This window comes from Leopardus geoffroyi, chromosome E2 (genome assembly GCF_018350155.1).
Source record: "Leopardus geoffroyi isolate Oge1 chromosome E2, O.geoffroyi_Oge1_pat1.0, whole genome shotgun sequence".
In the NCBI taxonomy this organism is placed as follows: domain Eukaryota; kingdom Metazoa; phylum Chordata; class Mammalia; order Carnivora; family Felidae; genus Leopardus; species Leopardus geoffroyi.
Window position 1 is genome coordinate 35,130,270 of NC_059335.1, and position 12,363 is coordinate 35,142,632.

The 12,363-nt window shown below is 44.3% G+C and overlaps 1 protein-coding gene across 3 annotated transcripts in view; it reads left to right on the forward strand.

Annotated features, from left to right (window-relative positions):
* Positions 1 to 12,363, forward strand: part of CCDC113 (coiled-coil domain containing 113) — a 62,985-nt gene that overhangs the window by 29,735 nt on the left and 20,887 nt on the right. For 2 of the 3 annotated variants that reach the window (XM_045442928.1, XM_045442930.1), the window contains exons 1-3: positions 5,546 to 5,753; positions 7,561 to 7,687; positions 8,658 to 8,819. In XM_045442928.1, coding sequence (XP_045298884.1) covers positions 5,653 to 5,753; positions 7,561 to 7,687; positions 8,658 to 8,819 — 390 coding nt within the window. In that variant the 5' untranslated portion in view covers positions 5,546 to 5,652. Of the gene's footprint in view, positions 1 to 5,545; positions 5,754 to 7,560; positions 7,688 to 8,657; positions 8,820 to 12,363 lie in introns of those variants that run through there. The other variant, XM_045442929.1, reaches the window with a different exon arrangement.

The window sequence follows — 12,363 nt, forward strand, 5'->3', positions numbered from 1 at the left end:
CCTCAGTTCTTATTTCAAAACCAACGAATTTTGCTTGCTAAATTGCCAGGACTCAATAGGGGCCAAGAAGAAGGAGGTCTTCTTGAAAGATCATTGAATCTAGTAATTTATGTTCTCTGAAAACAAGCTGTCCAGATAACTGGTGCTTACAAGGGGCGTGATAAAGTGGAGATTACGTGTCTTAATTTTCGAAGGGCATAGATGTTGGGGGTGGGGTGGGGATGTGGGTGTGCAAGGAGAGCCAGTGAAGTTGGCAGTCAGACGACTGAGGCTGGCTGTGCTCTTGTGAAGAAGCAAATACTTTCTGATACCAGCTACACCCACCCACCCTGGGGAGAGGAACGTATTGTCATCTTACAGGCAAGGCTGGATTCTGGATTATAAATGGAAGGAGGTCAAAGGGGGCAGTGCATGGAAGATTATCTTTGCAAACAGTCTCCACCTTTCCTTCCTTACCAGCCACCTCAGAGGAGGATTCAACCTCTGACTTAAGCCCAGAAGAGGGAGGCATGACCAGTTGACTTAGCTTTCCTCCCTAGTGTCTGGAAATTCTCAGCTTGGTGCTAGCTCAGTGGCCTCCATGCTGGTCCCCAAGGTTTACTGTCCCTCTCCAGGTAGGGGTGAAGACAGTGGCAATGCAGTGTCAGAACTAGACCAAAAATGACATCTCCTGCCACCTCTCTTCTATACCTCCTCCTGCCTTAGTGAATCTTCCCAGCTGTCCATTTATCCCATTTGTTCACCTTTCTCTGGAGAAAGAGACTTTGGGACAGAGGTGATGAGGGACTTCTCCAGAGTCACTCATACAACAAAAGAGTGACTGTGCTCAGATTCCAACTTGAGTCTGTTTGATCCCAGAACCTGAGCTCTTAAATTCCTCATAGCCCTGCCTTCACATTCTTCCATTTATTATTATTATTATTTTTAATATATATATATATATTTTTAATTTGAGAAAGAGAGAGTGGGTGAGCTGGGGAGAGGGGCAGAGAGAGAGAGAGAGAGAGAGAGAGAGAGAGAGAGAGTCTTAAGCAGGCCCCAGACTCATCATGCAGCCCTATGCAGGGCTCAGTCCCACGATCCTAGGATCATGGCCTGAGCTGAAATCAAGAGTTGGATGCTCAATTGACTGAGCCACCCAGGAGCCCCACATTCTTGCATTTATTTAACAAATATCTGTGGGGAATCTGTTTTGGGTACCAGGGATAAATCCGTGTGCAAAACAAATTCCCTGTCCTCGTGGAGCCTATACTTTAGTTGGTGGGGGTGGGGTGGGGCTGGGGAGGAAAGGCAGATAAACAAATGAATAAGTAAAATATATAACAATTTACTTAAGATAAGCATTATGGGAAAAATAAAACAGAGAATACCAAGGGTCGGGGGGAGGGGGTAGGAATGGGGTTCAATTTTACCTAGATGATTAAGGAAGGCTCATTGCAAAGATACTAATTTAAGCAAAGACCTGAAGGAGGTAAAGTACAAAAGGGGTGAAAATTTGGTGAATAGGTAGTGTTTTTACCCCACCCCCAGGTTTTATTGGGGGGTGTAAGTGACATGAAATAAATTGCAAAGTGAGGGGTCAACCACAATAATTCAGGCAAAAGATGATGGTAGCTTGGACAGCGGTGGTCATAGTAATAAGAAGAGTTCCAGATTTAATCTGAATGCAGAGCCAGTGGGATCTGCTCACAGATCCAATGCAGGGGTGAGAAAAAGAGGGGAGTCAAGGGTTAGTAAGGGATTACTCCCAGTTTTTTGGCCTGAGTCCCTAGGAGGATGGAGATGCCAGTTACTGAGATGGAAAAGAATGGGGGGGCGCCTGGGTGGCTCAGTCGGTTAAGTGGCCGACTTCAGCTCAGGTCACGATCTCGCGGTCCGTGAGTTCGAGCCCCGCGTCGGGCTCTGGGCTAATGGCTCAGAGCCTGGAGCCTGCTTCCGATTCTGTGTCTCCCTCTCTCTCTGCCCCTCCCCCGTTCATGCTGTGTCTCTCTCTGTCTCAAAAATAAATAAACGTTAAAAAAAAAAAAAAGTAGAGATGGAAAAGAATGGGTACAAAGCAGATCTGGAGGGAGGAGAAAAAGCGATGTGTTAATTTTGACATGCCCACTACACATCCAAGTGTAGCTACTGAGTAGGTGCTCTGAGGTATAAGGCTGGGATAGAGAAGAGAGCGTGTTTGTTCGCTTCCTTGTTTTACAGCTTTATTAAGTTATAATTGACCTACAATACACTGCACATACATAAATATCGAACAGCATACTACCTAATAAGTTTTGGAATTTTTATTTGCGTTTAAAATTTAAAGCACTGACGAAAACAACCCAAGTGTCCATTGACAGACAGATGAGTGGATAAGCAAAAATTGGTGTGTACATACAACGGAATATTATTCAGCCTTAAATAGGAAGGAAGCTCTGACACGTGCTGTGTATGAATGAGCCTTGAGAACATTATGTTAAGTGAAAAAGCCAGTCACAAAAAGACAAATACTGTATGACTGAGTTTATGTGAGGAATTTAAAGCAATCAAATTCATGGAGACAGAAAATAGAAAGGTGGTTGGCAGGGGTGGGGGCAAGGGTGGGGCGGGGGCAATGGAGAGCTATTGTTTAATGGGTACAGAGTTTCAGTTTTGCAACATAAAAAAGCTCTGGAGACTGGTTGCACAGCAATGTGAATCTACCAGACACCACTGAACTTTATACTTAGAAATGGTTGAGATGTTAAATTTTATGTTGGGTGTTTGGTTTTTTTGTGACCACAATTTAAAAACTGCAATGCAGTGAAACAGAGTGAGAACAGCAAGGTATTTTTTTTTTGGTAAGCACAGATTTTAGTTCATACATGTACTGTGCTACTAAATTTGAATCATATGTTTAAGATTGAAATTTATTACTTGTGTGAGTTCAGGTCCTCTAAGCCAAGATGGAATTAGACATGAAGGGATTTATTTCATGGGGGAAATGCCTGTGATAGACAAAGGAGACGAAGCAGGAGTAGACAGGGAGAGTGTTCAGACCACAACACAGGTCTCACATTTGAGAAAGAAGACAGAGAAGTCTGGAGAGGAAGCTTCTCAGACTATAGCATCTAACAACATTTCAGCCAGGCTGGTGGCGAGTCCCTATGCCAAAGTTGCCCATTAATGAGTCCCTGTAACCACTTCTCATCTGAGATCACTTCTCCTTCCATACAAAATAGATGGCCAGGTCCACCACTCACAGGTCTGCCCCTTGAAAAGATTTTCCTGTTCTACTGTCTTTCAGGGCTTCCCACGAATGTGGTTGTAATGCAGCCACTGTCCATTTTTTTTTGGCTTGTACCCACATTCCAAATCAGCCCATCTCTAAACCAAGCTCAGGCTTTGCCTCCTCTTTTAGCTGATCATGACCCTGTCCCCTCCCCTAATATGGTCATGAGTGTGAACTGGAGTGGGGGTACTGGTGCAAGTGTGGTTGATGACAAGTGGCTCTGGGCTTCCTGCTCATGAAGCTTACTCATGCTCTCTGGTCCTGCTGGGACTCCATCCTGGATGGAACATTTCCATTTTACAATGAGCTGAAGCTGGGCCTGTCCAACTTTATGATTCAGTGGGTCCAACAGAACCCAGGTCATGATAAGCAGGGTTGAATGCATGCATGGTTAAGCATCCCGTCCCTACCAGGGTCTAGTAACAGGCCAGGAGCTGTTTCTCAGAGGGCATGAAATTCCCTGATGTGGTCTTTTTCCAAAATCTCAGGTTCTGCATTGTGGTTCTTCCACTGGATATTGCTTTACGCTTCACACTGCATCATTTCCCACCACTGATACCTCCAACACCATAGGATCTGCTCTATCATGTAACACAACTGATGGGACCGTTTGTATCATAGTGTGGACCTGCTGCAGAGTCCTTTCTTGCTCCAGGCCCTCCTGGGACTGGCCTCCATTTGTATCACCTGACATATGAGCATGTTAAGTATTGCTTTTTTATTTTTATTTTTTTTTCGTTTATTTATTTTTGGGACAGAGAGAGACAGAGCATGAACGGGGGAGGGGCAGAGAGAGAGGGAGACACAGAATCGGAAACAGGCTCCAGGCTCTGAGCCATTAGCCCAGAGCCCGACGCGGGGCTCGAACTCACGGACCGTGAGATCGTGACCTGGCTGAAGTCGGACGCTCAACCGACTGCGCCACCCAGGCGCCCCAAGTATTGCTTTTTTAAAAGAAATGTTTATTTATTTATTTTTGAGAGAGAGAGTGCAAGTGTGGGAAGGGCAGAGAGAGGTGGGGAGAGAGAATCCAAAATAGGCTTCACGCTGTCAGGGCATAGCCCGATATGGGGCTCAAACTCATGGACTTCAAGATCATGACCTAAGCCAAAGTTGGTCATTTAACCGACTGAGCCACCCAGGCTCCCCAATATTAAGTATTTCTAAATGTCGTCTGCATTGCTTCTAGAGTGCAGAGAGGTCTACCAGTAGAGAGAAGAAGGTGATGGCAGGGCTCAGCCTCTCTACTGTCATCTCCAGTAATTCCACTCTGGCCCAAAATTTGTGCACCTTACCCCCAAACACAAAAGCCTTTCTTTGGAGTTTAGTGACTACGTGTTGACGCTAAGGCATGTCCCTCGGTGGGGGAAGGCAGCTGACTTCCACTCCAAGAATTTATCACAACTTGTTTTCTAACCACATCCACCCCCACCTCAGAGGAGGAGTTTGCCCATTCTGCCCTCTGCCCTCTTCCATCCCAATGGGAACAGACAGGTAGCTACCCTGCTGCCTTGCCTATCCTTGCCATGACACACACACAATGTAGAAGTTGACAGCATGAACTTTTGTGTTCTGCCAGAGCTTGATTCCATTCCTCTGTGACCACGGACAACTCATCAAAGCTACTCTATTGCTCAGTTCCCGATCTGTAAAATGAAGACAGTAATACCAATCTCATAAGACTGTTTTGAGGATTAAATGAGATGATGAGTATGAAAACGTTTGAAGCGCGACATTATTGCTATCCTCACTCCATTTGCAACAGCTGGTTTGAGGGTTCTTTCCCTCTCATTTAACCAGAAGCGAGAGCTGGAATTGCCTGCTCCATACATTCCCCCAGGATACATAATGGGTGTTCAGTGCCTATTTAGAGATGTCTCTTGAGTTTATACCAGTTAATAGGTTTTTTTTCTTCTAGGAATGCAGGATATAGGTATATGAGAGAAACTGCAGTTAGTATGTATGAAGCATCAGATGGTGAACAGAGTAGAGGACTCACAGTGAGGTAGGGGGAAGGAAGAAGCTGACAAACCGAGTGAACTTTCTGGGTGTTTCCTCTATTTGGAGAATAAACAGAATAATAGGTAAGATTACAAGGTTGTTGCAAGGATTTTCACAAACTATGCTTCACATGGTGCCAAGGGCATAGTAAGTGCCGCGCAAACAGTACCTGCTATTATCAGCGCGTTAGGAACGATTGTGGAGGAAGCAGGTGACTGCGCTCTGGTCCGCGGGAAGACGGGAGGGGCGCTGGGCGGGGCCTGTGGAAGTCCCGCCCCGCACGCACGCGTCCGGTCGCTCCGGCAACGCACTCTGGAGGTCGCACTCCGCGCGCCACTCTGGCGCTCGCACACGGCGCTTTGGCCTCACTGAGCATTGACAAGGGCCACTTGGGCAGAGTGATGAGTGATGAGGACTCTGAGACCCCTGCCACCGAGTTACAGGGGGGAGAGGAGAACGAGCTGCCTATTATCCAGCTGTGTGGGCTGGTGGAAGAGCTCAGGTACGGCCGGCCGGCTGGCTTCTGGGAGTTCAGAGGTCAATTGTACAACTTCTTGGTCTCAGCATATCCTGTTCTAGCAGCTGAACAGATGTTACTTCTTTGTCTATAAATAGTGTAGGTCAGAACTGAGGTAATATTAGTAATAGCTACAACTTTTGTTTTTTTAATGTTTATTTATTTTTGAGAGCGAGAGACGGAGCGCGAGTGGGGAAGGGGCAGACAGAGAGGGAAACACAGAATTCGAAGCAGGCTCCAGGCTCTGAGCTGTCAGCACAGAGCCCGACGCAGGGCTCGAACTGAGGGGCTGGGAGATTATGACCTGAGCCGAAGTTGGACACTTAACCGACTAAGCCACCCAGACGCCCCTGTATGTCTATAAATAGTGTAGGTCAGAACTGGGAATATTACCGCTTTTTGGATGCTTGTTTTTGAATGCTTGTTACGTGCAGACTCTTTTGCACGTATGGCCTTCTATAATGGCACAGTAACCCTAGGGAGCGGGCAAGGAAACGGGTTTAGTCACTTTCCTGACATCAGGCAGCAAGTCGGTGGTGATGCTGGGATTCAGACTCAGGTGCCACTCCACAGCCTACCTGGGAACGTGACATGCTGAAAGAAACAAGGCACTTTGATTTCTGGGGCTTTCCAATGAGCCTTTTCTTTTAATCTTAAAATTCAGCCCATAGGAATTCGCTCAGTAATATATGAAAATACCTAAAGCTGTTCATACATATGTATAGATAGATAGATAGATGCACACACACACATAAAACCTGTGTGTTGCATATATGAAGAAGTTAAAAAGGTCATAAGCTTGATGTGTACAGGATAAACTAGGTCTGTCATCCCTAATTGCTCAAGAACCACCTGTTCAAAGGTTTTCCACCATTTATAATAATAAACCTCTTGTGGATGCTTCCATCTCTTGAGTGCTGGAAATAAAAGCTGAGAAACAGGGGCGCCTGGGTGGCTCAGTTGGTTAAGCATCTGGCTACAGCTCAGGTCATGATCTCATGGTTTGTGGGTCTGAACCCCACATTGGGCTCCGTGCTGACAGCTCAGAGCCTGGAACCTGCTTCCGATTCTGTGTCTCCCTCTCTGTCTCTGCCCCCTGCTTGTGCTCTCTCTCTCTCTCAAAAATAAATAAATATTAAAATAGAAAACTGAGAAGTATAAGCCAAAGGGAACATCTGAAGACTGTGGATGTATAGTAACTTCACACCTGTAGTAATTCAGAAGGAACTTTACAAATGGGTTAGAAGATACTTGAAGGTGAATTTGTAGCTTCATCTCAGCAACAGTTTTCACCATAATCCCTGTTCTCAATTTTGTGGCTCATTAGGCAGATTAAATTTTTTTCGTATTTATTTATTTATTTTTTGAGAGAGAGAGAGAGAGAGAGAGAGAGGAAGAGAGAGAATCTCAAGCAGTCTGTGCACTGTCAGCACAGAGCCCGATGTGGGCCTCGATTGCATGAACTGTGTGATCTGACCTCAGGCAAAATCAAGAGTCAGATGCTTAACCGACTGAACCACCCAGGCACCCCGCATTAAGCAGATTAAAAAAAAAAAACCCAAATACTTAAATAGCACTTATCAGGTACCAGGCACTGTTCTAAAGGTTTTGCATTCCTTATTGCAACCTTAAATAATGAGTGCTGTTATTATTCCCATTTTACAGATGGGGAAATTGAGGCACCAAGAAGTTAAGTATCTCTCAAAAGGTCCTGTGTAGCTAGTAAGTTAAATGCTAGTGATTTAGGGTTTGAACTCTCATCAGTAGAACTTACATACCCTCTGTCTTGCAGTTATGGAAACTCTGCTCTCAAAACTGAGACAGAGATGTTTGAGAAATATTATAATAAACTGGAGCCCAGGGATCAGCGACATCCACGGTTATCAGAAATTAAAATCACAAGAGCAGAATTTGCACAGGTACGCAGAATTTGCACAGGAGACCTGAGAATTATTTTCTTCTGTTTGTCCCTTTCGATGCATGTGGTATCTGTGTATCTGCCTGTGGAGTGCCCTCTTTGGCCAAGTTGCATATGATTTTCTCCCTGTTCTACTTTTGGTCCTTCCTTCCCAGGGTTTCTCTTTCAAGTGAGTGTGAAGGGAATCAGGTTCGATTAATAGTGGACTGACTCTCCCAGAGTAACTTTGAAATAATTCTCTTAACTTGGGGGGCTCAAATGTTTACGAGCCCCATCTAGCCACATATAGGGGGGAAGTGGGTCTGCGTGGGCACGAGAGAGTTCCTCCCTTGTCTAAAAGGTCCAGTCAGGTGGCCTGGTTTGGCCAGAGCAGCTGATTTTACGAGAGAGGCTGGGAATCTAGATTATTTTGGTGGAATCTCCTGCTTTTCAAACGTGGGTAATTAACTTTGAAAATTTAAAACTGTATGTAGATCTTTTGAAAGGGCCAAACAATCTAACCTTCGGGGCCACACGTTCCCTGGGCTGTCTGCTGGTTACCTTTGGCTTCAGTGTGTAGGAAATCAAAATATTTTTGTCTGTTTGGTTCTTTTGCTGAGTACTGCGCCCCCAGATGTAATTTCTCCTCCGTGTTCAGTTTAGGAAGCACTGAACTCTGGGGCTTCCCCTGACACTGACTTGAATGCTAGTCTATAGCAGGTTCACAGTCTTTCCACCCTCAAGACACTTTCCCTTGTTCATATTTCAGTTCATTATCACACAGAGGCCTTTGAATTATTTAGCAGAGGGCCTTGGGTTGGCTTGGGAAACAAACATCGCCTCAGGCCTAATATCCCGAATCCTTTCACATTGAGATTGTTCTCCCTGGCTGTCATTTGGAGTAATTTCTAGCCAATTTGAGTGGTCATTTTGATGCCCAGCTTGAGCATCAGTTCCTACTTGACAATGGCTCTGTTTTTCCTGTATTACAGTTACGAGGCAGGTACAGATCCAAATCCCGCGTAGGTGTGGACCGTGCAATAGGCCTCAGTTACGACCAAAAATGTGAGCTTGTACTAAAGGAGCTGGATGACATGAAGGATGAAATAAGGCACATGAGAGCAAATGCGGAACGAGATCTGCAGCACCATGAGGTATACCTTTTCCTCTGTAGCCCATCCTACCTGGGCCCCCCAGTTCCACTTCATCGAGTAGTACCCATAGTATGTTCATATAACTTTTGTTATTTTCAAAGAAACACAAGTAGGAGAACACAATTTTAAGGCCTACTTTCAAGGAATTTATCGCCTGCCTGAGGAGACAACAAATTTTAAACTTAAAAAATATTTTTTTAATGTTTATTTATTTTTGAGAGAGAGAGACAGAGAGAGTGCCAGTGGGGGAGGGGCAGAGAGAGAGGTGGACACAGATTCTGAAGCAGGCTCTAGGCTCTGAGCTGTCTGCACAGAGCCCGATGTGGGGCTAGAACTCACGAACTATGAGATCATGACCTGAGCCGAAGTGGGACAGTCAACTGACCGAGCCACCCAGGCGCCCCAAAATGGAAAATTTTAAAAATGCACACATGTAGAGAGACAAGCATAATGTACTCAACAGCCACATGCAACAGTCATCAACATATGGCCACCCTTGTTTCCTCCATATCCCTACCAACTCCCCTCTCATGACAGGCGACTGGGCTATTGTGAAGTGATAATACTTATTGCTTCATTTATCTATGGATATTTAAGTATGTATCTCTAAGATATGGATACTTTTAAAAAATAACCATAATAACCATAAATACCATTAAAAATATATAGTAATTCGTTAATAATATAAGGATTTTGAGGTTTAAGTCAATGGATTGGATGAAAAATCCTTTAAGTCACCTTCTGTGTGTAGCATACATGACCATGGTCCATGTCTTCTTGGAAACCAAAATGGTCAGTTTGCCTCCAAAGAAGAAACATCACTGTTAGTTCAGTTGCCCATGGGATGTAGTTGTTGGCTTGCATTAGAGAGCAATATTTTATGAAAAAGAGATATTTCTGCTCTATTTCTAAATTTTTCTATTTTTCTATTCTTAGAAATTTTTTAAAATTTATTTTTACTTATTTATTTTAAAACAGTTTAAAAAGCTTATTTATTTATTTTGAGAGAGAGAGGGAGAGAGAGGGCACAAGTGGGAAAGGGTCAGAGAGAGGGAGAGAGAGAATCCCAAACAGCCTCCACACCATCAGCGCAGAGCCCTATGCAGGGCTCGAACTCATGAACTCAAGAGTCAGATGAAATCAAGAGTCAGATGCTTAACCAGCTGAGCCACCCAGCTGCCCCTATTTTTATTTTTTTGAGAGAAAGCATACATGTGTGCATGTGGGCAGAGGAAGAGGAAGAGAGAGAATCCCAAGCAGGTTCCTTGCCCAGCACAGACAGCCTGATGCGGGGCTTGATCTTACAACCATGAGATCATGAGTTGAACCTAAATCAAGAGTCAGACACTTAACTGATGAGCCACCCAGGTGCCCCAAATTTTTCTTTTCTTTTCCTTTTTCTTTTTTTTTTCTTTTTAAAAAAAAAATTTTTTTTTAACATTTATTTATTTTTGAGACAGAGAGAGACAGAGCATGAATGGGGGAGGGTCAGAGAGAGGGAGACACAGAATCTGAAACAGGCTCCAGGCTCTGAGCTGTCAGCACAGAGCCTGACGCGGGGCTCGAACTCACGGACTGCGAGATTGTGCCCTGAGCTGAAGTCGGCTGCTTAACCGACTGAGCCACCCAGGGGCCCCTCTTTTTTTTTTTTTTTTTTTTAGAGAGAGAGAGGGTACAAGTAAGTGAAGGGCAGAGAGAGAGGGAGACAGAATCCCACAAGGAGAGAGAGAGAAGCAGGGCTCATGCTCACCCAAAGCAGTGCTCGAGGTCACCCAAGGCAGGGCTCGAACTCACAAATTGTGAGATCATGACCTGAGCGGAAGTCAGATGCTTAACTGACTGAGCCAACCAGGTGCCCCACATTTTTCTGTTTCTAAATGTGGGCACACAAAGACAGATTCATTGCCTCCAGAGGGACAGATCAGTAGACTCATGCCTTTATTGATGGAATCATCTGTACCACATAGACCTATCCTTTCCTCGCTCTCTCCCTTCCTTTTGCCCTCCCCCGACTCTCCTCTCTCTTTCCAAACATGCATTGTTGAATTTTAACATGCTAATGTGGGCTTGAGTGGCCAAAGAAGACTTTTTCGAGGAGATGGGACTATACCCAGGGCTTGGCATGGCCTTGAAGAATGATGAGGAATAGAGAACAGGAATAGGAAAAGAAGGGTACCCTAGGTAAGGTGAATGACATGAGCTAGGACTTCGAGGTGGGAGTTAACATGGCAAGTTCAAAACATCGAGGGGACTAGTGTGATTACAGAAGAGGCTGCTTTGGGGGATGTATGAGGAAATCGGGCCTGAGTAGGGCGGTGAGACCTTGGAATCCAGGCAGGGGGCTTTATCTTTGATGTCTTAGGAAGCATGACCCCAATAAGGATGGCTGAGCAAGAGAGTGACATGTTGAAAGTGGCATTGAAGGTGGATTGAGTTCTGGCATGTGAAGATGACGGGGAGGGAAGGGGATGGCCAGTGAAGGAAGATGCTTTTGCTTCTTGGTGCCCAAGGTCAAAACCTGAACTAAGATGATTTGCTCTGCAGCTACAGATACCCTTTTATTCTTTCAAATAATGTGTTTTTATGTGTTTGTGTTTTCTTATTTAAAGATAATGTCTGTATTGTAGCAAAATATGAATGTATAGGTAAGCTAAAAGAACATTTGTAACCATCCACAGTGTTACCACCTGGAGGTAATCAGTGTTGACTCTTGTGTGTATCTCCTAGAGTTTAGATTATTTTCTAGGCATATATGAATTTCTTTATAAAAAGTATCATATTATTTTATAAACTGTATTTTGCACTTACTGTCTTTCCATGTCAATACATATATTCATTTATAATGTCTTTTTTCAAATTTTCAAATTACCGTTACAGAAGTGTATGGTAAGGGTGTTTGTCTTCCGGGGCACCTGGGTGGCTCATTTTGTTGAGCGGCTGACTGCAGCTCAGGTCATGATCTTACACTGCGTGAGTTTGAGCCCCACATCAAGCTCTGTGCTGACAGCTCAGAGCCTGGAGGCTGCTTCGGATTCTGTGTCTCCCTCTCTCTCTGTCCCTCCCTTGCTCATGCTCTGTCTTTCTCTGTCTCAAAAATAAATGAAAACATTAAAAAAAAAAAAAGAGCATTTGTCTCCCTAGTAATCTATCTCTCCAGATGTGACTATGGCTAATGTTTTGGTGTATATCCTTCCAGATGTTTTTTATATCCTATCCTATCACATTATATTAATGTTATAATTTTTAATGAATAAATAATATTTCAGATATGGAAATATATATGTACAGAGAGACTGGAGGCACTGTTTTTGTTTGTTCACTCCCTTTTTATGGATACCCCCTTTTTTATGGCCTTTTTTTTAAATGTTTGTTTATTTTTAAAAGAGAGAGACACTGGGGCGCCTGTGCTTAACCAGCTGAGGCACCCAGGTGCCCCCAGAGGCCTGCTTTTTAATAATAACATTGATATTGTCAAATTTGTATCTTACAGATATCTTCCTAAGTTTAAGAAGAAACGTGTTAGGACGCAAAGAGGTCTGGGAAC